Below are 24312 nucleotides of genomic sequence, written 5' to 3'. Positions count from 1 at the left end.
ATGTATGTGTCACGAGACACTTTTGTTTCAGGTACTGGCATGAGTTCAATAATTTCCAGTTTCAACTAATATCACATCAGGTATGATGGATCTGTGCTGCATTCTTTATTGTTTTTTTAGTAATTCCATAAATTGTGATTTGTAGTCTTTAACATTCATTTGCATAGTTTCCTTCTGGCTTGTCTAATACTGTTCATGTCTTTGTAGTCCATATGTTAGGTTAACCAGCACGAGAACAATACTATAGGAGCACCTGTATTGAGATTTGTTGTTTGTGCTGGTAAACTTGTTCTGGAGCACAAGTTATTTATGACAAAGCAATGACACTGTTCTTAACATGCTTAAGGGACTTTTCACAATTTGCCTGGATGAAGGATATGGAGAATAACATACCCCATGTTAAGTTTTCAAGCTACCATTTAGGTAAAGTTTCTTACCAGCTTGAAATCTTTCAATAATAGAATGCTTTAGTTTTCTGTTGGGGAAACAAGAATGTGTGCAAAAAGCATGACAGCATAATTTGTGGCATAATCTAGGAAGCAGAAAGAAGATTTCTTCCCAGTAGTAACTTTCCACACAGAAATTGTAGCTTCTAAACCCCCAATCGTGTATATTTATAGCACAACCCACTATTCCTTTCTCAAACACACACAAACACATCTTTCCTGTACTACACTACTTCCTCTTCTGCTAAGCTACATTACAAACTTCAATATTATGGCAAACAAAATGACTTGTTTTCTTGGTTACATTGCTGTACTGAGCTTACTATTTGCAAGATCAACCTTTAGTGCAGAAACTGCTCCTTCATGCCCGGATGTGGTATCATATACTGCCCCTTGTTTACCGTACATTTCACACACATCTCCTTCGCCTTCAGATATTTGTTGCACTGGGGTTCAGAATGTGGCGAACATGGCTATGACCCATGATAACCAGGTCTCCATTTGCAGTTGTTTGAAGACTGAAATGGCTGCCTTTACTTATGATCCTGCTCTTGTTGCTTCTCTGCCTAGCAAATGCGCAGTCAACCTCAATTTCCCTCCAATCAGCTCAGACACCGACTGCTCCAAGTAATCATTTCTTTTATTGCATCCCATTCTGTTATTTTTGCCGTTGTCAGAAGTTTCTTACTGTATTTTCTATGCAGGATTAGTTTTGGGAACTGAATGAAGTACAAGCTACACATTTAGTGATTAAGCTGCAGTAAGTTACCTAAAACTTGTTCTTAAATGTGTTCCGAGCATCTTGAACATAATTTCTGTGTTTCTAAGTAATTGATTTTTATGCAGGTTTTGCAGGTGCTGCTAAAATAAGTGCTCTCCTGTCCAGTTAAGAAAGATCATCAATGATGTTAGGATGTTAACGGAGTACTCTTATTTGAGAAGGAATAAAACATCATAATGCTACCTGGATCAAATAATAGATTTGCTTTCAAATGATTGTTTTCTGAGTTACATGAAAGTTGAAATAGATGATCAATTATCTTACTTATATATATATCTTTGCTAGCAATTCTTTTCTCGAACGTATGTTATGTTGATTATCAGCTACCCAAGACAGTTTGTGAAATATGCAACTGAGTAAAATATAAAGAAGTGACCTTAGAAAAAGCCGGTTAAACGTTAAAACAAAGACCATTTTGAGAGCCAATGAGCAGATTCTAAGGCCATGCTCTTTGCACTTGCATCCAATCTTGACAATGAAACTACGCGAACAATCTGAAAACTACAGACCTTACCTTTCTGTCCGAGCTCATGTTTAGGGATCTAATCGAGTTGTTGAGATACAACATAAAGTCAAGCTACAATGACAACGCCAAAAATGATAGGAAACTTACTGTCTTGGTGTTGTTATTACCATTCTAGCCCTGCATCATCTGCCACAGTACGGTTCAAGTTCTGCCTTGTTCGAAACACGGTCAACCAAATGCAGAACTGTCATAACAGAGTTGTCACCCTGCGCAGATTTCATAAGGGATTACGCGGCCATCCCTAAAGAGTCTTGCTGCAGTGGAGTGCCAACGTGGCGGCGGGTATAGCCAAGAGCCGATCAGCTGTGCCGGAGATCATATGATACAACATATGATCCTGCTAAAGTTCACCAGCTGCCTATAAACATTTTGCGATATGATTCGATAAGTACTTACAAAAATATAATAAACAATTTAGAATGGAATTGCCATATGATTAGCTAAACAAATGCATTAACATTCATATAATACATTCCATAATTAATCCACCAAAAAAAATCAAATCACAACTACAAAGCAGAAAGCATAAGCAAAAATTAACGAACACCCATCAAAACCGATCAACCTAAACCAGCAAGACAAACAACCTTCATTAAAAACGTAAACTTCTAACGGAAAACACAATCCCATAAGTACATAAGTTATGAAGGCAGTGAGCTCTAAAGTCACAAGTTGTTGTTCAGTTTTCAACCTTTCCCATACCAAGAACATGCAGTGTGAATTTAACTAAAATCAGTAGTACTTCTAACATTGCTAATCACTACATGCATAATTATAATTAGAAGAAGAAAAAAGGCCATAATTTAGATTAAAAACTTTTAATTCACCAGTCGAAAACCTAGAAAAAAGGTCATAATTTAGATTAAAAACTTTTAATTCACCAGTCGAAAACCTAGAAAAAGGTAATAATTTAGATTAAAAACTTTTTATTCACCAGTCGAAAACCTAACAAGCAGCTAAACAACTTTCTTAAAGAAACTAATCATTTTAGGATGGATGATGGGCAATATTAACCCAGATGAACAGAAACGTTTCACCAAACAGATATGAACATATATCCTAAAAAATAATAGTAGTAAAATTTGATTATAGGACTCGATAAACAAGTCATTGACTCCATTCCACTGAAACAGAGAAACTGTAGTTTGATCCTTCACAAACACTGATGATTCTTTTCTCAGGATTTTCAGGGGTGAACATTGCCTCAAACTTCAATAAGTTGGGATAACCATCAATCCGCACACAAATGTCTGCTGCCACAATCAGTTTATCATCACGTGACACAGCAACCAGAGATTTTTCCAATGGAATTTTACCATCATTTGAATCTACAAACTCCCCCTTTCCCTTATTAAACAGTGTACTTCGATAAAACTTCTTTTCAAAGATGGTAGGGTATCTGCTATTGCTATACATAGCAATAATCTTGCCACTAACTTGACAATAAACAGCACGTCCAGTGACAGACTCTACAGTGCATTTAAGTTTGGCTTCTAAAGCATCGCTGAAAATTGTATAGTACACGGCAGCATAACCATACTGGCCCCGAACAACTGAACAGAGCCGCCTATTAAGCCAACTATCAGCTGGTGCGGAATCATGGGACACATACCCCACGCAGATTTCACGGTCTTGATCATCCTTAATGTCAAAATTTAAACAAAAAAATGGGCACATGTAACAACGACCAGGCTCTCCCAATTGTACAGTTCCATCAGATTGCAAGGTGTCAACCCTCTCAAGTTTCTTCTTATCTCTTTTGAAGATAACAAACTTCCCAATGTAATCAATACACGAGATTTTACCATAGACAGTAGAAGTAAGGCCACCATCAGATGAACAAATGGAAATCGAGAAAACTTCCACAAGTTTTTCAACATCAGATTTCCTAGAAAAGCAGGAGTTACTCCACAATCAGTTTCCATCTTAAATAATCTATCAAGAAAATCAATTTACAAAACTTTAAAAGTAAAAAGAACATGAATTTAAATTTTCAAAAACTGAACTTTGATAACTGGAATCATTAGAAATGACATTTCCCATCAGGCCATCATTTTTGGTATTCTGAATTTATGATCGCCCATTCCCAAATGATATGCGACTAATTTATAACAGGGTTGGCGAGACACCTACCACTTCCTCACCCTCTTCTCCAGCATGCTCGAGGCTAGCACTCGTGGTTTGATATCAAAGGACTGTAACATAAGAAAAAAGCAAAGTTAATTCCACAAATAAACCAACAAACAAAAAAAACAACAAAAACAAATGCAAATGCACCAACCTTGTATTCGTTTGTATGGTTTGACTTTATGGTTGTTGATCCCTTTTCCTTAAACTTTGGAATACTGCTCTTTTTCTTAACTGAGAAAGGATATTCAATTTCTTCATGGGCACCCCGAAACTCAGATAAATCATAATCAGGGAAATAAATAGCATGTCTCCAAGAAACAAACACTAAGACACGACATTTCTTCCCCACAATCTCCTTTTGGTACCAAGGATAGCACTCGCTTGTTGGCTCAAATAACAAATCATCATCCTTACTGGAAATTTGCTCGCCATTGATATTCAATTTGGCTTCAAGGTCAAGCAAGGAATATGATGGCACGGCAAAGTAAGACAACTTGGCAAAAGCTCCAAATTCCAACTTCAACTCTTCGCCGGGTGACTTATTAAGAACCATAACTTTCATATCTGTCGCTTTATTTGAAGCAGATATAGTTCCACTTACTTGAGCACCTACCCTTCCATCGTTTCCACCTTCTCCACCAGTTTCCACAACCGCAATGCCAACGCAAGCAGATATTGCACACTTGAATATGATGTATGACACATCAACCAATTGAAGACAAGAGCTATACTTTCCACACATGTGATATTTGTCATAACTAACAAGGAAATCTTTATCATATGGCATTGGCAACTCTCTAGAGCAATCAATGAACTTTTTCTCATCAAGAATAACAATATTTCGATATTTGTCAAGAAGATAAAAATGCAAGGTAATTGTCTTTGGTAAGACGCGAGGGGTTTGAAGTTCGAAATTCTGAATGATTTTTGCTCGAAGTTGGTTATCAGGCAGAAACACGGTTTTAGGGTCATCAACGTCACGACGAAAAAGGGTGAATGTGTTGTCGAGATCATCAGTAAGAGTGATATGGCCATAAAGCTCGAGAAACGACATTGTAAGAAGTGGAAAACCAGACTCTTTATCATATTTTTGAAAAGTGTCAGTGGTTACACTAATGTAATTTAACTCAAATAATGGCGAACCTAAGACATCCTGGTTGGCAATAGGCACCAATAACTCCTCCCGCTCATGAACACGACGGACTGGCAATGAATTCTCAATCTCTATCATGTTTTTAAGCTATAAATTTACAGGTTCTAATTTTCTATTATAATTGAAACCTAAATAACTAACCTTGAATCCAATTGCTATTCAGACCAACCAAAGAACACCACCAATCGCCGCTCGTCGCCGGAGAAACGTCGCCGATGGAATCGAACACGCACGAGAAACGTCGCCCAAAGGATTAAAAAACCCTATTTCTTAATCTCTACCTCACACCACCAGTCGCCGCTCGTCGCCGATGGAATAGAAGACGCACGAGAAACGTCGCCCAAACTATTAAAAAACCCTATTTCTCAATCTCTTTTTCTTTATAATTAGAGAAGTTAAGCTCAGCAAGATTTTTTATTCTGAATCTCTATCGTATAAAGTAGAGCTAATCATCATGGGTCCGGCCCGAACTTTTTTAAAAAATTGCGGGTTTTGGGCAACATAAAACAATATTTTTAGTTATAAATTTGGCCCGATCCGAAAAACCCGTTAATTTTGACCCGAAATAGCGGGATTTGGGCACACAAACTTGGCCCGGCCCGGCCCGACACAACGGGCAGTTTTTATTCTCTCGGCCCGACCCGACTTTTGATCAGGTCTAATAGAAAGAAATATCTGAGGGCTTAACCGTAATAACACATTTCGTGTTTTCCGTCAAAAAGTCTAAAACACCCTCTACCCTTTCCTCTCAAACCCTTCGTCATTCACTCTCTAATTTAATATAACTCAATTAATCAAATTTACATATCTTAAATAGTTATAATCTAACATAATAAAAATCAAAGTTCCCGAAATAAGCATAAAAAATCAACAATAGGAAGAAATAATATAATTTCAGAAATAAACCTAAAATAAGTAATACGTATATAGCACACTATAAATAGTAAAAAGAACAAGTACGTAGGAAATGATACACACTATACAGAGTAGGGAAGAAATTAAATAATATAATTTCGATCAATCTCCATTATACATACTAAAATCCTAATAAATAGAGATTCTAAATGAGAAAATTGGTTTAGTTAGAATCTTAAAAATACACTATAAAGTTATTTTCCAAAATCTCCGGTTCAATCTCCAACAAATAACAATGTACGTCCATTAAAACCACACAATTAAAGACGCATAAGATAGATTGAATTTTAAAATATGACAATTAACTTTAGAGGGTAAAGCATTCCCGTAATATGAAATAAAAAAATACGTAGTATAAGGATCATTTGGTAAAAATTATGATTTTTAGATTTAATAAGTTTGGAGGATTATAAAAACTCAAGTTTATAAAGACTAAAAATTATGAAGCATATCAACAAAATCTTTACGTAAGCATCACATGAATTCATTTACTTTTATTCTACGTGTTTCACGAGAAGAAATGAAGTAATGTGGGTGGCGGCTAACGACAATCCTTTGAACTAGATGAGAATAATAACTTGAATGAGATTAGAAAAATAACTTTATTATTACGATATGGTATCCGCAAATTAAAATTAACCACATGATCATTTTCTAAGTTTTTATTTGTAAAGGTCATCATGATTTTCTATAAATATCCTTTATTGCTCTTAATTAGTTTCTTAGTTTGGTTTTTATGTTTATCCAAACATTATACGGAGTATTCATGTCCATTGTGATGTTGATTCTCTATACACATTGTTAGTTATTATACAGAGTATTGATTTAGCAAGATTATAAATTTAGTTATCCCGTGCGTTAGCACGGACACATACTAGTATTTATGTTATTCAAATTTCCATCATAAAAATATTTATGTCATTATTTTTTTTCCTTTGTTTATTTGTATTTATATTCCATTTAATTAATACAAATTTTGCCATTCCCTTTTTTTGTAAATGGTTATTTTTCCTTTTATTGTTAGTTTGAATTCTCCTTTCCCCCCCCCCCCCCCCCCGCGTGATTAATGCTTGATTGAAACATTAAAGTTGTGAATTGATTAGTTGCCTTTTGAGTGGGTATGACATGGCCATTGACGTGGTATAAGTGAGAAAGGAGAATTGGAGGTTTTCCCACCTCTCGTTAACCATCACTCTACTAGTCTACTTTAATTATACGGTTTTTTCGTGAAATGCCCATGAGGTTTGCAAAAACGCACCAAATACCCCCGCGTCTTTCGAATCACATAATATACCCCTATTTTTTTCCACGTTTGCACCAAATACCCCTAAACCGACCTTCCGTTAGTTCTCCGTTAAGCCGTGTTTATATTTCACACTATACCCCTATGTATAAACTTATTGCACAATATACACCTATTTTCAAACTAAGTTGCACTAGATACCCAAATTGCAGGAATTTGAATTTAACGGCTAGTTTTTATACCTAGGGAGCAAAATATAGCCGGTATATTCTTGCTGCCTATAAATGCTACTTTCCCCTCTCCTAATTAGCCATGAGCTTTCATTCAAAAACCGAATCTTCTCCATCCCAAATTTAGCATATATTAGAGTTCCAAATAAAAATTGCTCGTGCGGGAGAAGATTTTCCATTAGAAGCTCGGAAACGACAAAAAATCCGCAAAAGCTTTACTACAAGTGTGATCCTTGTGACAATTTCAAGTGGTGCGAAGGTTTTCTTGAGCAGACAATTGATGAAGTTCAGAGCAAGGGAAACATAGCTAATGAAAATAGGGGAATGCAAGAAGAAAGCAGGGGAATGCATGAAGAGTTGAAACTATTGAAGAAGAAGATCAAACGACAGAAACGGCAGATCAATTTTGCAATAAAAATCGGTGTATTAATGTTTGCATTTCTGATTTAGATAGCAATGAAGTAAAGTTGTAACAAATTTCATGAAATAAAGAGAGACTTTGTTCCATAAATACTTGTTCAAGCATATTGGCTTTACATAAACTGATCTCTAAGTGGACAAACACCACTGAAACTGCACAAAAACAGGTGTTCTAAGCATTTCAGTATTTCACTATTTCCAAAAAATGATCTCTAAGTGGACAAACACCACTTAAAATGCACAACTGTTTCCAAAACCTGATTCTGACTAAACTGAATTTACTAAGTTAGTTTAACTTTGTGCACTACAATTCACAAAAAATGTTCTGAGGTGACTAAGCAGCTGTCTTTGACCTCTTCCTTGTGTTTGGTTCCCCCTTTGATGTACTTGCTCCTGCTGCACCCCCTCTTTGAAGTGCTTGGTCCAGTGACATTTGTTTCTCCACTCTTGCATGTTCTTGAGTTGTGACCAAACTCTCTGCACTTTCCACATTTGACATTGGTGTTCCTCTTCCCCTTCTTGGGTTCATTTGCCCCTCTCTTTTTCTTCTTAGCAGGTCTGCCAGCTGGTCTTTTGATGATTGGAGGCTGAATGGTAGGAAGGCCAAAGTCAGGCCACTGAGTTGGATCTGCCATGGGATGAATGTGTTCTGCATAGGTGAGCTTGTATGCAGCAGCCTTGAACCATGGGGAGATATAATCATGGGGGTTCATCCTTTGGTCATATATCACCCTCAGTGCATGCTTACAAGGGATTCCACAGATCTGCCACTTCCCATAGGCACAGCTTCTTGTTGCAAGCCTAATTGGGAAGTTGACATGTCCATACATAACCTCAAATTCACCCCCTCCATAGGCTGTGGCGTAACATAACCTGGACTCAGCTGTTCTTTCCTCCAACTCTTTTAATGCATATGCATTGAGTTGACCATCCTCCATGTCAACTACCTTGTCAAATATAACCCCCACCCTCTACACACACCAACTTCTTATTGCTGTACACCAACAGATATAACATTAAACACAACACAACAACAAACAACACAAAACATGGGTATATTATGCATATGACTGTGATTTGAGGAGTTATACCTTCCAATAATGAGAAGACAGACATGTCTCTGAATGTCTTTGTGCATGCATTGAATGACTCCACAAAGTTTGTTGTGTTGTGATTACAACAAACAGTAGAATCAAACTTGTGCCTAGACCACTGCTCAATGCAACTGTCCAAAAGAGCTTGTGGATTATGCTCAGTGATCTTCACCGTTGCCTTACCAAATACATACTCATTGTATGCATCAGCAGCTATCCAAAAGAGCTTGTGGAATGCAGATCCACTGAAGCCATTGTTCTTACACTTCATGTATAAGTGTTGGCAGCAAACTCTCCTAGTTGCTCTAGGAAAAGTTTCTCTAACTACCAACTCAACACCCTACAAACAACACAAACAACAAACAGGTACATTAATGTTAGTCGGGTACGTGTTCAAGTGTCCGACTTGGGAATATAAAAACATAAACATAAGAAAAGAGTAACGATCAGTACATACCTTCATCCTATCGCTGATGAAGGTCCAATCATTTTTGTTGCAACCCTCCTGCTCAAACATTTTCCTCAAGCATCTCATGAAGTAGGTCCAACTGTCACATCTCTCAGTGTCTACTATCCTATAGGCCAGAACAAATATTTCATTGTTCCCATCAATGTCAACTATTGTCAGTAGATTGTAGAAACCACTTAAATGATCCCCATCTATTCCAATTATAGGCCTACAACCCCTTAAAAACCCTTTGATTTGTGCATCAAAAAGAGAAGAAGCAAGCTCTAAATTTAGGGTTCACGTCCCCACTACTGGTCCCCCATGTTATCAGTGCATAACTCCCTGGGTTAGTTTGCTTAATCATCTCAACATATCTAGGCAGCAACTCATATGCTTCAGCCCAACCACCATGTAGCTTCTCCTTGGCCATACTCATAACCTTGTACAACAACCTCTTCTTCACAATCAACTGGAACCTCTCATGTGCATACCAACCTCCTCAATGTCTCCACTGGAATCCCAGGATTGGCCTCTATTTCCCCCTAACATGTGCTTATACAACCGCTCAGAGGTCACCATTGGGTTCTCTTCAAGTCTCCCACAAGTTCTGTGGGACCCACTAATCACCTTAATTGTCCAGCTAACATAGTAAACAACCTACTAGCATGTATCCTCCAGTCACATGATTCTACTGCACACACTGCTGTGTACCTCCTATTGTCATCCCTCTCACCACTAAGCCCAAACCCCAACTGTATGCAATAACTTCTCAAAATTTAAGAAATGTGGCCTTATCTGAACAGATCAACCAGGGTTCTAACTTAATGGACCCATATGGTTGATCAGTCCATATTTTACCATTTTTATAGGCCTTATCCATCTTTGAAGAACCATCCAGACAATCCTCAAACCCCAAATCAGGTACATCACCAGGCTCATCATTTTGGCTGTTCTGTGGAGGAGTGGGTTGTGGTGGTGGAGGGGTGTGCTGTTGTGGTGGTGGGGTGGGTTGTTTGGTGGGTTGTGGTGGTGGTGGGGTGGGTAGTTTGGTGGATTGTTTGGTGGGTTGTTTGGTATGTTGTTTATGTGGTGGTGGGGGTTAAGTGGAGTGAGGTGGTGGAGTGGCTGGTTTAGCTGATGACCTCCTTTTTGGGGTTAGTTTCTTGGCAGCAGACTTATCCTTGGCTTTTGACTTAGAAGCAACAGGTTTTTGCTTTGGGGGTGGGGATTCTTGTGTTGGTTGTGGGTGAGAGCCACCTGGAAACACCTCATCAGCATCATCTTTGCTAATGATTCTCACATATTCAACCTTCAAGTCCTCACAATCAACCACAGGGACCTCTATAGCCACAGTGAACTCCATTTGTTCCTGTATTTCCCTCAAAATGTCCTCCCTTTCCTGTTGTTTCCTCAATGCCTCTTCCTCCTCTCTTTGAGCCCTTAACAATTCATCTTGTCTCTCCTTAAGATGCCTCTTTTTTTTTCCTATGATTCTCAATTGTTGCAACAACATTCCTAAACTAACCCTGGATTATCTGTTCCCTCAACCCAAATTTCAGCAGTGTCTTTACCCCAATTCCATCCCCACAAAAGACTTAAGGTCTTATCATCATTCAACGCAACCTTACCACAAGGACCCTCAACATACAAGCTAAAGGTACTAGGCAAAAAAACATCTTGCTTAACTGATTCCTCAAAGATATCCAGAAACAACTTCAACAAATGATATTTTTCCATGTCTGTCACTCTAATATCAAAACTATGTGATCCATAATGCAGTAACAACCAAATAACAGTCATCCTAAAGGAAAAATTAATGAAACAAAACATGAATTTCATTCCAACAACCACAATTGATCAATAACCAACATCAAATAATCAAGTTCATCAATAAACAATGCATTTCCAGGAAAAATAAACACTAACAACAAATTTGCGCAATTTCAAAAAAATAACTGACAATTTCACAAACCCTAACCCTAATCAATTTCGCGAAAAAAGCAACTTAACAAGCAAAAAAATACAGAGACGAAGAGATTATTACCGGGAAAACTTAAAAAATGGCGCTTCCTCTTCGACACTAACTCACGCTGTAAATCGCCTCAAGTTTCTCCCTTTTTTGTCGCGAATGAAGCAAAAGCACAACCACGAACTCGCCTTTAAGGTGCGCAGTAAATTTCACAAGAACAATGAAGATCTACCCAGAATTACTGGTTTCGAGTAGGATTGAAGCTTGAAGAAGAATAGGGAGAGGAGAGAGAAACCTAAGAAGATGAGATTTTTTTTTTTTGAGTTTCTGTCAAAGGGAAGGGAAGTGAATGACGCCATAACACAATTTTTGAAGGGAATAGGAAAATTATCATTAATAAATCGCCATACGGCATCTACAACAATAATTATCCCTAAATAACATATAATCTAAAACATCAATATGAAATTCTTCATCCAATTTACTAGTATGCACGCTTCGAAACCGCTTCTTTGATATGGTAGTATTCCAACCATAATCGACTTTCGATAACTCAATATCTTTAATGCCTGATGTTAGCAATTGAAATCTGACCTTCATCTTGACGTTCTTGATCTTCAACCAGTAATACTCTTCTCTAATACACATAGATCTACGAAATAACCTAAGAAACAAATTTCCTAGAGAAGCCCTGTTTTTCAAGGGAGCAAAGGTCCTCGCACAAGGAGGAAGCATTATTATAACCTAAAGACAAACACAATTAAAGAAATAAATTAACAAAATAATAAAGATTGGGGCTTTCCACCGATAAAATCGATGGAAGCCCCTTCAAAATTCACTAATGGAGGTTAGGGTTTGAAAGGGAGAGAGGAAGGAGGAGCGGCTTTTTTTATTTTGCCATACAACTTGTTGACGCCATAACACAATTAAGGGCAAAATAGTAAAATGCCACTAACGACAGACTAACGCCGTTAACTGAAGGTGCATCTCATGAACAGTACAGATATTTAGGGGTATATTATGTGATTCGAAAGACGCGGTGATATTTGATACGTTTTTGCAAACCTTAAGAACATTTCATGAAAAAACCGTTAATTATATAGATTTTTTATAAAACTTTTGAAGTATTAAAAAATATCAAGGGGGGTAAAAGAGGGAATAATTACCGGAAAATTGAGGAGTGCAAAAACAAATGGAGTATGAACTCCTTCTTCCTCCGTTAGTGCGATCTTGATATCAGAGAACACTGTGAACCAAAAAAATCCTGTTGAAGAAACGCACAAAACTCAAGTAGTACAACCCTATATCATCTCAATTTTCAATTTTCAATTTTCGATCAGATGAAGGAAAAAGAGCAAGGTAATGATAAAGGAGGGAACTTTGAGGTGGACCCCAATCTTCCTAAATGGGTCTGTCAGAATTGCCGTCATTCTCTCTCCATTGTCGGCGTCGTCGATTCCTTCGGTTAGGGTTTCTTCCTTTTGCTTTTTGATTGTTGGTTTAATTCCTGTTTGTGATTGCGGAATTCTGAATTTGTTTTCGATTTAATTTGTGGGTGCAATTGTTTTGATTGGATTGATCAATCTTTGCTATTTCTAGCTGCTTGTTTATGCAATTGGGTTGATTAGTTGTTGTTTAGTGAAGAAGGTTTATGATAAAACTCAAAATGTTAATTTAGAAATTCCAATTGTGATTGCGGAATTCTGAATTTGTTTTCAATTAAATTTGTGGGTGCAATTGTTTTGATTGGATTGATCAATCTTTGCTATTTCTAGCTGCTTGTTTATGCAATTGGGTTGATTAGTTGTTGGTTAGTTAAGAAGGTTTATGATATAAGTCAAATTGTTAATTTAGAAATTCTGTGGGAAATTGTTAGGTTTTTAAGGGGAGTTCCCCCTTTTTCTAGAGGGTTAATCTGTACTATTTGGAAGACATATTGGATGGAGATTTTCCAATATGGTTTTGGGTTTTGGTTTAATAGAATGTAATTAGTCATGGCGGTATGTGATGTTTAAGACAACCTGCAGGGTTACAGGGATCATCACTCCAGGGGGCAGGCAGTGTATTGGCTTCCTCACAAATGGACCATTCATTTGTTGTGTTGCCAAAGCAAAAAAATCAATCACCTGGTGCCCCTCCTCGACCTCGTAGTGGTTGTGGGATCCACCCGGAAACATCTCAGTCTGGGAAGATGATGGATGAATCATTTGTGGTTTTACCTCCAGCTCCCGCCTCTGTTTACCGGAGTGAATCCCAAACAGATGGTGGTGGAGCACATGCACAATCTGCCGAAGGCAGCCCTAGTGGCCAGTTAAACCCTGGCACTTCTGGGTTTCACTCGACTATAACTGTTCTCAAACGTGCTTTTGAAATTGCAACCGCACAGACCCAGGTGCGTTTAACAATTTCCACAATCACTTGGATTTATGAGGTGGGTTCATGGTTAGTTTGTTGGAAATTTGTCTTGTTGGAAGAAGTAAGCCACAGGTTTTGGCCTTTTGAAGATTTAATTTTTTTCCTTTATTACCTATGCCCAAATGGCGGATATTCGTTATCTACATTGTCAATTAATGTCCTTGGTTTTCTGTCCTCTAGGTGGAACAACCATTATGCCTTGAGTGCATGAGGGTGTTGTCAGATAAGCTTGATAAGGAGGTTGAAGATGTCAACCGAGATATAAAAGCTTATGAAGCTTGTCTTCAGCGTTTGGAAGGTGAAGCTCGTGATGTCCTTAGTGAGGCTGACTTCCTTAAAGAAAAATTAAAGGTGCTCACCCAGCAATCTACATCCCCACATTAGATCTTTCTTTATGCGATTAAAAAGTTGAAAGCGACATGTGAAGAGATGCTTATCATAACGTGTTCTGAATGACTAGTGATCCTTTATGGTGTGAACACATTCTATAGGTTTCCACCAACTTGTGATGAATAAACTTTTCATATAACCAGGGTTTAGCTTATAGATTTGTCGTCGATAGTTGATTTTGAAATGCTTCTACCAAACTTGCAATGCCCAAATTTACTCTATTTTTAATCATGAGTGTTGGTTTTGCAACTAAATACTCCCCGCGTGATGGTTAAAGGTTGAAGAAGAAGAAAGGAAGCTTGAAGCTGCGATTGAAGAAACAGAGAAGCAGTGCTCGAAAGTAAACACTGAACTGAAAGAATTGGAGATGAAGTCTAGCCGTTTTAAAGAGTTGGAGGAGAGGTAGCCAAATCTTAGTTCTCCACAAACTTTGAAGCAGCAATTATCTTATGATTAATGTCTTTTTGTTTCCAAGGGGAAGTGTTGTGTTTTAGATTTATGTATGTATCACGGGACACTTTTGTTTCAGGTACTGGCATGAGTTCAATAATTTCCAGTTTCAACTAATATCACATCAGGTATGCTGGATCTGTCCTGCATTATTCATTAACTTATAGTAATTCCATAAATTTGTGATTTTTAGTTTGTAGAATTCATTTGCTTAGTTTGCTTCTGGCTTGTCTAATACTGTTCATGTCTTTGTAGTCCATATGTTAGGTTAGCGAGCACTAGAACAATACTATAGGAGTATAGGAGCACCTGTATTGAGATTTGTTGTTTACTCTTTTTATTGCTGACTAAAGGGTATGCAACTCCTTGAACTTTGTGCTTAATTTTTATCGAAATCTTTTGGCAATAGGAAGAAAGGGATGCTATATTGGCAAAGATTGAAGTTTCACAGGCACATCTGGATCTGTTGAAGCGGACCAATGTCTTAAATGATGCTTTTCCTATCTGGCATGATGGAGAATTTGGGACAATCAATAATTTCCGACTTGGACGACTCCCTAAAGTTCCGGTATGAGCTTTTCTCTTGCAGTTCCAAATAATGCGTATAGAAAATAATATCTAGATCAAGCTTGAGGTATTAGACCATCCCAAGTTGTAATCTCAACAGCTTACCATTGGAGCCTCAAGTTAGGTCCATGATTGAGACTTTCACAATTTCCAATGAGACTGCCTCCAATTAGAAATACAGTTTTAGATTGTCATTTTTTTATACTTATCCTTTCAGAGTACAATAATATTAAAAAAGATGTAACTCACTATTGGAAGACTGAGTTCAAATATGGAGACCTAACCAAGTTGCACATAGTAAATTGTATTGATATCCAACTTGGATCTTATTACCAAAGTCTCTCTAACGTGCAATGTGTTTTAATAACTCTGTACTATTGAAAAACTACAGTTTTGGATGTTTATGTCTTGTCTCCTTATCTTAGTGTGGAAGTGTGGATGTGTGCTGCCAAACGCTTTATACGTGTGGATTCTGTGAATGGGTTCCCGTCTTCCCGATGCTTTTATGTTAAAGATATATACCTGTCTTCTCTAGTTGAGCCTTCCTCAAGACCTCAATATTTGGTTTAGTTTACTCCATGAGTACTGTTGACATAGTAATTAGTAAACCACGGGGGTCAAGTGTAGGGAGTGGGGGATTTGATCTAATATTTTGGTTTTTTCAGGCATAAATTCTCATGTAAATTTATGTTGTGTAGTGTGTACATCATATCTTGTACAATAAAAGTTCACGCTCCTCGTTTGCTCTTTGTAGGTTGAATGGGATGAGATAAATGCTGCTTGGGGCCAAGCTTGCCTTCTCCTCCACACAATGTGTCAATATTTCACTCCAAAATTTCAGTATCCTCTCTGATTTAGTTCTTTCCTTGGTTACCTATGATTGGTCCTTACTGTTACTTTTATGTTATTTGAGACAAAAAAAAGGAATGGTTTCCTTCAAAAGGAGAGGCATTCTGAGCTTTGTCCTTTTAGTCATTGGGATAGTGCTTGTCCTTCTTCAGGTACTGCTAATAAACCAGCAACTTTTATTGGTGTATCTCAGATATTTGTTCTGGATACAAATTAGTAAAGGTGATAAAGAGTGGATAATGTCACTGGTAGCTGATAAATAATTGTTATATGCAATGTGATATGCAATGTGGTCTTCTTCACTGAATCTAGGCTGGGATTTGCAGTGATACTAGTTCCAACAACAATTGGGTGGACCCTAGCACCCCACCATTGGCATTTACAGGATGTGACACGGTCGTCTTAAATGACCCTTGAATTGAGGTGTTTTTACACCCATTCTATTACAGTATTACTCTATGTAAGCAGGGGTATTTTTGGAAGTTCAATCATAAATCAGTACTAGAAGTCCACAACTACTACCTTAGGAAACTTCTGGATTTCTGTCATATCCTTAAGACTCCAAATAGAATAAGTGACTATTATTTCCAGACAAGGGAGTAGTAGAGAGGGTTTTTTTTCTTTATTTTATTATAAAGTTCTGCATGTACTAGATAGATAAGCTGTAGTTCTGCTAACTATAATTGATGTCACCTGTCTTTGGCATGGTACCCTTCTTTACAAATGCATTTCGGAACTAAATTACATATTTCACAGTACTGTATGAAGTTTAGCGACGTACCTAGGTTCTGTTAAAAACTAACTTAAAAAGAAACCAGAGCCATGTTCTGTTTCAATTGTCACGCTAATGAGTTATTTTCAAGAGCTTTGTTTCTTAAAAATTACTGTCATATTTTCTTTAACCATGTGATCTTCAGCTACAGAATAAAAATTCTTCCCATGGGAAGTTATCCTCGGATTATGGACACAAGCAACAACACTTATGACCTGTAAGCAGCAAACTACCTCTATGATATCCTTTGATTCAGTAGTTCAGTACCACCCGGCATATTCAGTTTTTGGTACTTATTAGATGAATTGAGAACCAAGTTTTTGAAATACATGATTGTGGCAAAGAGAATTGTTGCTCTCTCAGATTTCTTCATATCTGACAAAAGGAAATACTTTGGTTCTTGTGCAACAAGGTCAGACGCGTACAGTGTTACTCGTAAGATATGAAACTCAAAAAAAGGCCAAAAGACTTTTAGCAAAGCATTAGGTGATGAAGGGGCAGGGGTGAAAAAGATTGGGTGAGGGGGACAGGAGGTGGTACACAAACTGCCTGATCGCCTGATCGCCTGATCGGCCTTTATTCACTAGAAGATGCAGCCATACTGCCATGAACAGTGTGGCTGGTGAGGTTTGAAGAGAGGATATGTAGTTTGATATTTGGATCACATAATCTCAATCTCAACTCTCATGTTTAGTTGATTGCTACAGACTCTACAGAGTCTAATTACTCTAATCTTTGTTCCTTTTATAGGTTTGGGCCGGTGAACTTGTTCTGGAGCACACGTTATGACAAAGCAATGACACTGTTCTTAACATGCTTAAGGGACTTTTCAGAATTTGCCCGGATGAAGGATCTGGAGAATAACATACCTCCTGATAAGTGTTTCAAGCTGCCATATAGGTACAGTTTCTTACCAGCTTGAAATCTCTCAATAATAGCCTATTTCTTGTTTACATCTGTTGTATATGTTTGGGATTGTAATGGCTAAATTGCCTGTACCAAAAGCTCAAAAGCTTTAAAAATCAACAAAGCTCATTGTCGTGCGTACATGTAAACTTATCGGGGATCATGGACTTGATTCAACACCACTTTTGTCACATACTAATGGATGAAAATCTGGCATATCGTTACATAAAAAGAATCTATTAAACTTTTTAGAATTGTGTGTGTGTGTGTGGGGGGGGGGGGGGGGGGGGGGTTGATTTTATAACCTGCGAGTCCTGACTAAACAGAGATGAGGTTGTAGACTTGGAGTTGTTGCTTGTTTCACAAGCAGGCTTGAGTCAGTGTTTAAATACTCTGTATTATTCATTTACCTTATAGACGGGTATAAATACTATTCTCGCAGATGTTGAACTAATAAGTTACAAAGTACATATTTTGATGCTCAAATGCATTTCTATCACATTCACTGGAACTGAACATTATGATGTTTAAGTTGATTGAAGTCTTCAGATGCAGCCTCTTCGTGTAATACAGTCAGTCAGTCTAGTTAGAGGCGTTTCCATCGACATATCTTGTTACTGATTATGGTCCTTTTACACAGTCCTATTATCAGAGTTATACTAATTTTGAATCGATATTTTAATCTCAATATCAATTATACAGAATTGAGAATGACAAAGTGGAAGCCTACTCCATCACACAAAGCTTTAACAAGCCAGAGAACTGGACAAAAGCTCTCAAGTACACTCTTTGCAACTTGAAATGGGCACTCTTCTGGTTTGTTGGTAACACAAGCTTTCAGCCTCTCTCCGCTTCCTCTCAAGTTGATGTTCCAGCCGCAGGCACTTCATATGTAAAGCGCAGTAACAACCCCAAGTCTGATATTCGAAATTCATCTGGCCAATGATGCAGATACTTGTGATTTGTCAACATTTGTCGTGTATATATCAAAATGAATTCGTTTGACTAGTTAGCTCCCTAAGGTAATTCTGTACAGCTTCCAAAATTCGTTGTAATCAAACCGATATTTATTTATTTTGGTTTTGTTTAGGGGTAGTCATTTTGATGTATACTTTCTCCTTTCGTAACCAATAGTCACATATAGCACAATAGAATCAATGTAAAGTACAATGTATTTGGCAATTGGCACCATCAAATTGTGTTCTGAAGTTTGCAAATTGACAAATACGAGTAGTCGTTTTGAAGTATAGTAAAATCCTAAACCTTTTGTGAAATACTGTGGCTTTATTTATAATACGATTTCCTTAATATGACATAGACTAAATCGAGTGATGAGGAGGGGATAGAAACAACACAACTACTATCAATGTTCGTATTATTGCTTCTCTGTTATCTGACTCATGATTCAGACTGTTTTTTTCTCAAATGACTTCAATTATTTGCTGATTTTGGATGGGGCAGTCAACTTTCCTTGGCCACTTGAACTTGCTGATAGTTTGATGGTTGAAATATGCACAGATTGAAAAATGCAGTTTTGACCTGTTAAACTCACAGGGTGCAAGAATGCATTAGTTTTCTGTTGGGGAAACAAGAATATGTGCCAAAAGCATGACACCAATATTTGTGGCATAATCTAGGAAGCAGAAAGAAGATTTCTTCCCAGTAGTAAGTTTCCACGCAGAAATTGTAGCTTCTAAACCCCAATCGCGTATATTTATAGCACAAACCCACTATTCCTTTCTCAAACACACACAAACACAAACACAAACACATCTTTCCTGTACTACACTACTTCCTCTTCTGCTAAGCTACATTACAAACTACAATATTATGGCAAACAAAATGACTTGTTTTCTTGGTTACATTGCTGTACTGACCTTACTATTTGCAAGATCAACCCTTTGTGCAGATACTGCGCCTTCATGCCCAGATGTGGTATCATATACTGCCCCTTGTTTACCGTACATTTCACACACCTCTGCTTCGCCTTCAGATATCTGTTGCACTGGGGTTCAGAATGTGGCCAACATGGCGATGACCCATGATAACCAGGTCTCCATTTGCAGTTGTTTGAAGACTGAAATGGCTGCCTTTACTTATGATCCTGCTCTTGTTGCTTCTCTGCCTAGCAAATGTGCAGTCAACCTGAACTTCCCTCCTATCAGCTCAGACACTGACTGCTCCAAGTAATCATTTCTTTTCTCCACACCTACTCAACAGACTTAGCCTCTACTATGTTCACCTTATTTCCACTTTTTTTCCAAGGGCGGACCTATGGATACCATATAGGGTCCATGGGGAACCCTATTATTTTTCAAAAAAAAAAAGAGAAAGTATTTGTTATTTGAATTTTGAAAAAAAAAATTTATACCCCATAGGGTCTATGCGGACCCCCATTATTTTTCATAAAATAAAAAGTATTTGTTATTTGAATTAAAAATAAAAAAATTATACCCCATAGGGTCCATGGGACCCCATTATTTTTCAAAAAAAAAACATTAGAAAGTATTTGTTATTTGAATTTAAAAAAAAAATTATATTTATGGTCCCCCAAACAAGCCAGCGATAATATAGAAAGGAGGAAAAGGTGGAATAAAATTCCCAATTTTCAAGGTGGTATCACGTGAAACTGATTTGGGTAGATAATTTTGGTTTTTTCCTACTCCACTTTCCAAAATTGTGGTACCAAAACTAATTAATTATTGATCCCAAAAAAACTAATTAATTATTGAATTAAAAAAAAAACCACATTTTCTTGCCTTTTCCCACTAGTTATTGACTTATTTCAAGAAAAATAAGTTCAGATAAGATAAGTTCAGGAAAAATAAGGGTTGAACTAGTACAATTTATAAATAAAATAAGTTTTGATAAGTTCTACTCCGTAATACATTAATATAAGTTTTCACCTAGTCTGATCTGGTCCAATGGGGTCTTTCATCTTACCATTGCATCCCCTTCTGTTATTTTTGCCATTGTCAGAAGTTTCTTACTGTATTATTTCTTTGCAGGATTAGTTTTGGGAACTGAATGAAGTGCAAGCTACACATTTAGTGTTTACACTGCAGTAAGTTTAGCTAAAACTCGTTCTTAAATGTGTTTTCTGAGTATTTTGAACATAATTTCTGGGTTTCTGAGTAATTTGATTTTTATGCAGGTTTTGCAAGTGCTGCTAAAATAAGTGCTCTCCTGAACAGTTAAGAAAGATCATCAATAATGTTAGCATATTACGGATTTGAGAAGGAATAAACATCATTATGCTACTTAGATCAAATAATAATAGATTTTGCTTTCAAATTATTGTTTTCGAGTTACTTGAAACAGATGATCAATTATCTTAATATCAATGGGTCTCTTTTGATCTTTGCTTGCAATTCTTTACTCAGAACGTATTTATGTTGATTATCAGCTACCCATGACAGTTTGTGAAATATGCAACGGGTAAAATATAAAGAACTGAACTTACAAAAAGGCGGCTAAACGTGAAAACAAAGACCATTTTGAGAGCCAATGAGTCAATTCTAAGACCATGCTCTTTGCATTTGCATCCAATCTTGACCAATCTGAAAAATACAGACCTTACCTTTCTTTCCCAGCTCATATTTAGGGACTTAATCAAGTTGATAAGATACAACATAAAGTCAAGCAAGACGACACATTGTTGGTTAACCCAAAAATGGAAATGACTAATTAAAGACAGAGTAAGTGGTAATTGTCAAAACCATGTCTTTTTATGAGAGCAAACCTGAAACATCCAAGCAATTGCGTTACTTAAAATCTTAAATCATAGCAAGATTTGCAACAATATGAAAATGATTACTCGATTTACTCCGTATCAATTAACCAAACTATCCTTCCTTCCTCTCAAGGAAGGCAATTAGCTAACTCCTAGGTTACCCCGAGTGGCTGAGTCCACTAGGCTTTGAAAGCACAACATTAAGTCCGAACTCCAAACCCCTTTCTTTCAGAATTCTCACCGGAATTGGTAGGAAACTCACCTTGTGACTTGGAGGTCATAAGGTCGAGCCCTATCAGCTGAATATGTTGGGAGCGACTCAAACTTTGACCTGCATAGTAGGCTGACTAACCTGAAATAGTTATTGGTTCAGTATGGTCCTTCTTCTTACCTACTAAATAAAATTGATCCCCCGTCAATTAGTAAATTTATGGCGTAGTATATATAACATCCACGACAAGTTACTTCTGTGTACCATAAGTCCATAACCAATATTGCAACCTGCCAACCTCAATCCCCAAGAGAACGCACGGGTTGCCAAAAATGCACTATAGCATTCTAGATGCACTCGGGTGCACCATGCAGGTGCACCCTCTCACATTTTTTTCTTTACATGTGAGGAGAAAATATGATTAGGACCACTAATTGGCATAAAAATATCCTTTGATGCACACGCGCACCTAATAATTTTCAGAACCCGGTCAATCGGGCTAGATTTGGCTTAATTGGCCTATAATTTTTTTTATCAACTCTAACCAATTGCCAAATGCATGACTAGACCTGGTTATCGGGCGGGGCGGGTCAGGGTCGGTGCGGGTCAAAAGAGGGTCGGGTATTGAAAGGGTCATTTTTAGCGGGTCGGTAATGGGCGGGTCAAAACGGGTCGCGGGTCAATAGCGGGTCAATAAACGAGCAATGAAAAATGAAAAACAAAAGAGCCATGTGCAAGTACAAGTAAATACGAAGCTATACACGTAATTTTTTGTGTCATTACTATTTTAATTTTCAAAATAATTGTAGTATAAGTTTGACCCTATAATGACCCTGTCCAATAAAGGCCTTGTCCAATAAGAGCTCTGCCCAATAAAAGCCCTATTAACTTGACCCTAACCCTATATCCATTGGACTACCCTGTCCAATAACCAGGTCTATGCATGACCCTAAACCCTATGCATGACACGTAAGGTCATAACCTTCTGCCTCACAGTTATAAATATTGTTGAGTTTCTTTCATGAATATTTGCACTTAGCAAGTGAGACTAGCAAAGTCACAACAAACAATGCAATAACATTTAGTTACAATGACAATGCCAAAGATGATGGAAACTTACTGTCTTGGTGTTGTTATTACCATTCTAGCCCTGCATCATCTGCCACAGTACGGTTCAAGTTCTGCCTTGTTCGAAACACTGTCAACCAAATGCAGAACTGTCATAACAGAATTGTCACCCTGTGCGGATTTCATAAAGGATTACGCGGCCATTGCTGAAGAGTCTTGCTGCAGTGGAGTGCAGAACGTGGCGGCGGGTATAGCCAAGAACCGATCAGCTGTGGTGGAGATCTGTGAGTGCCTTAAGCAAGGATTGGATGATACAACATATGATCCTGCTAAAGTCACCAGCTGCCTATTGAATGTGGAGCTGATATTGATTTCCCTCCTGTTAATTCTTATACTGATTGCACCCACTAACTTTTCATGTTCTCTCTATATAAAGTAAAAGATACTAGCTAAAAACATTGTATGCATATAAGAAAATAATGTTGGAAAATAATATTGCATTTAGAGAGATATTAAACCCTAAACACGAACTATAATATCTCCATTCCTAAACAAAGGTGACACTCCTTTTCCTTAGTGTCAACTACTCAATTCGGCAAGAACCAATGCGCCCTACTGATATCACTCCTTCACTCTCGTTAGAAGCACTACAAGGCATGGCACGACGCGCACGGCACGACAAAGCAAGATAAATTGAGTGAAATTTGGTATAGGCATGTGAGCACGATGCGCGGGCATGTGTGCTTAGGTTGTGCCTGAGCTGCCAATTTTAAATTTTCAGTGTTTCCCTAACAACACATATGATTTTGGGTCATGCGGGGCCGGTGGTTTGTGCCAAGCCCGCATGTCTAGGCCTGATTGGACCCATGTCAAGTTGCCAACCTCACTTATTATTAGAGATGACCAGTGGGTTGGGTCCGGCCCATCTTGACACTGTCGGTCACGTGGGTTGGATCCACTTATGACATAACACAAACCGCCCAAACTGATATTTGTTTTGATGTGTCGTTGGTAGAGGTTTTCCAACACAACTCATTTCGACCCATCTCATCGGACCTGACACAACCCACCACGGCACACCCAACCCACGGAACTTACGAACCCAACCCACCTAACTGTGTGACCCACCAGACTGCCATCCTAATTTAAACTATTTTGTATGTTTAAAATGCTAGTTGAATTTTACTGTTTAAATAAATATACATTAAGTACATTTACTTGAGTATGTTAATAACATAACGCTAAGTAATCATCCAAAACTACTTGACCCCCAACGGCTCCTAAAACTCATTTACATCCACCTGACCGATCGGAGTCACATCAGGCCCCAAACCCTGACGTAACCCACCAAAATCCATTGGACGCACTCGACCCGCACAACCTACCACGATCCACATAACCCACGACCCATCACACACCGTAAGTCCGTAACTATTTTTTCCGACACAATCAACGACCCGACCCACCCTGACTTTCACTAATGCGGATCGTGTGCCAACTATCCCGACCTATGACCCACCCAAACACCTTCCCATTAACCATCTCTATTTATTATCAATAGAAAATGTTTTTAAAAAATTCAAGCTTGTACCCAAG

At 37.8% G+C, this 24312-nt stretch overlaps 6 protein-coding genes across 11 annotated transcripts; 3 read left to right on the top strand and 3 right to left on the bottom strand.

Moving 5' to 3' along the window:
* Positions 1 to 495: 495 nt before the first annotated feature.
* On the bottom strand, positions 496 to 5436 carry LOC110786241 (uncharacterized). Of its 5 annotated transcripts, none has more exons than XM_021990775.2 (5): positions 4035 to 5436; positions 3887 to 3948; positions 1841 to 3641; positions 1216 to 1324; positions 496 to 1133 (listed from the first exon to the last, which is right to left on the bottom strand). In XM_021990775.2, the coding sequence occupies exons 1-3, from the start codon at positions 5112 to 5114 to the stop codon at positions 2861 to 2863; spliced, it is 1923 nt and encodes a 640-aa protein (XP_021846467.2). In that variant the 5' UTR covers positions 5115 to 5436; the 3' UTR covers positions 496 to 1133; positions 1216 to 1324; positions 1841 to 2860. The 5 variants fall into 5 exon arrangements, with proteins under 5 accessions (XP_021846467.2, XP_021846475.2, XP_056693682.1 ...); XM_021990783.2 differs by having other exon boundaries at positions 496 to 1101; XM_056837704.1 differs by having other exon boundaries at positions 1861 to 3641; positions 4035 to 5432.
* On the top strand, positions 718 to 1135 carry LOC130468083 (non-specific lipid-transfer protein A-like). Its single transcript, XM_056837706.1, has one exon. It carries the CDS (start codon positions 718 to 720, stop codon positions 1075 to 1077), a length of 360 nt encoding a protein of 119 aa, XP_056693684.1. The 3' UTR covers positions 1078 to 1135.
* A 2719-nt stretch (positions 5437 to 8155) lies between the features above and the next one.
* Positions 8156 to 8782, bottom strand: LOC130467699 (uncharacterized). Its single transcript, XM_056836293.1, has one exon. The coding sequence runs from the start codon at positions 8780 to 8782 to the stop codon at positions 8156 to 8158; it is 627 nt and encodes a 208-aa protein (XP_056692271.1).
* A 33-nt stretch (positions 8783 to 8815) lies between these two features.
* On the bottom strand, positions 8816 to 10328 carry LOC130467698 (uncharacterized). The gene is made up of 6 exons (XM_056836292.1): positions 10245 to 10328; positions 10014 to 10138; positions 9699 to 9862; positions 9396 to 9634; positions 8936 to 9278; positions 8816 to 8838 (listed from the first exon to the last, which is right to left on the bottom strand). Exons 1-6 carry the CDS (start codon positions 10326 to 10328, stop codon positions 8816 to 8818), a joined length of 978 nt encoding a protein of 325 aa, XP_056692270.1.
* Positions 10329 to 12514: 2186 nt separating this feature from the next.
* LOC110786226 (beclin-1-like protein) lies at positions 12515 to 18929 on the top strand. Of its 2 annotated transcripts, none has more exons than XM_021990763.2 (10): positions 12515 to 12819; positions 13383 to 13786; positions 13951 to 14121; positions 14438 to 14562; positions 14690 to 14738; positions 15020 to 15178; positions 15932 to 16017; positions 16944 to 17015; positions 17549 to 17698; positions 18407 to 18929. In XM_021990763.2, the coding sequence occupies exons 1-10, from the start codon at positions 12696 to 12698 to the stop codon at positions 18648 to 18650; spliced, it is 1584 nt and encodes a 527-aa protein (XP_021846455.2). In that variant the 5' UTR covers positions 12515 to 12695; the 3' UTR covers positions 18651 to 18929. The 2 variants fall into 2 exon arrangements, with proteins under 2 accessions (XP_021846455.2, XP_021846459.2); XM_021990767.2 differs by having other exon boundaries at positions 12516 to 12819; positions 13383 to 13747.
* Positions 18930 to 19430: 501 nt separating this feature from the next.
* Positions 19431 to 21062, top strand: LOC110785019 (non-specific lipid-transfer protein A-like). The gene is made up of 3 exons (XM_021989465.2): positions 19431 to 19890; positions 20713 to 20768; positions 20859 to 21062. The coding sequence occupies exons 1-2, from the start codon at positions 19535 to 19537 to the stop codon at positions 20729 to 20731; spliced, it is 375 nt and encodes a 124-aa protein (XP_021845157.1). The 5' UTR covers positions 19431 to 19534; the 3' UTR covers positions 20732 to 20768; positions 20859 to 21062.
* The last annotated feature ends 3250 nt before the right edge of the window (positions 21063 to 24312 follow it).

This window comes from Spinacia oleracea, chromosome 2 (genome assembly GCF_020520425.1).
Source record: "Spinacia oleracea cultivar Varoflay chromosome 2, BTI_SOV_V1, whole genome shotgun sequence".
Lineage (NCBI taxonomy): Eukaryota > Viridiplantae > Streptophyta > Magnoliopsida > Caryophyllales > Amaranthaceae > Spinacia > Spinacia oleracea.
This window is presented reverse-complemented; position numbering and strand designations above follow the sequence as displayed.

What these genes read in the sequence shown, in the direction of transcription:
- LOC110785019 (XM_021989465.2), top strand. Translation starts at nt 19,535, where the DNA reads ATGGCAAACAAAATGACTTGTTTTCTTGGTTACATTGCTGTACTGACC.
- LOC110786241 (XM_021990775.2), bottom strand. Translation starts at nt 5,114, where the DNA reads ATGATAGAGATTGAGAATTCATTGCCAGTCCGTCGTGTTCATGAGCGG. An exon ending in ACCATACAAACGAATACAAG is followed by an intron (nt 3,949 to 4,034) that starts GTTGGTGCATTT and finishes CTTATGTTACAG; the next exon opens with TCCTTTGATATCAAACCACG. An exon ending in GAGAAGAGGGTGAGGAAGTG is followed by an intron (nt 3,642 to 3,886) that starts GTAGGTGTCTCG and finishes CTGCTTTTCTAG; the next exon opens with GAAATCTGATGTTGAAAAAC.
- LOC110786226 (XM_021990763.2), top strand. Translation starts at nt 12,696, where the DNA reads ATGAAGGAAAAAGAGCAAGGTAATGATAAAGGAGGGAACTTTGAGGTG. An exon ending in TATTTCACTCCAAAATTTCA is followed by an intron (nt 16,018 to 16,943) that starts GTATCCTCTCTG and finishes TGTGATCTTCAG; the next exon opens with CTACAGAATAAAAATTCTTC. An exon ending in TGTTTCAAGCTGCCATATAG is followed by an intron (nt 17,699 to 18,406) that starts GTACAGTTTCTT and finishes TCAATTATACAG; the next exon opens with AATTGAGAATGACAAAGTGG.
- LOC130468083 (XM_056837706.1), top strand. Translation starts at nt 718, where the DNA reads ATGGCAAACAAAATGACTTGTTTTCTTGGTTACATTGCTGTACTGAGC.
- LOC130467699 (XM_056836293.1), bottom strand. Translation starts at nt 8,782, where the DNA reads ATGGAGGATGGTCAACTCAATGCATATGCATTAAAAGAGTTGGAGGAA.
- LOC130467698 (XM_056836292.1), bottom strand. Translation starts at nt 10,328, where the DNA reads ATGATGAGCCTGGTGATGTACCTGATTTGGGGTTTGAGGATTGTCTGG. An exon ending in GGATAAGGCCTATAAAAATG is followed by an intron (nt 10,139 to 10,244) that starts GTAAAATATGGA and finishes TATTGCATACAG; the next exon opens with TTGGGGTTTGGGCTTAGTGG. An exon ending in ACTGATAACATGGGGGACCA is followed by an intron (nt 9,635 to 9,698) that starts GTAGTGGGGACG and finishes CACAAATCAAAG; the next exon opens with GGTTTTTAAGGGGTTGTAGG.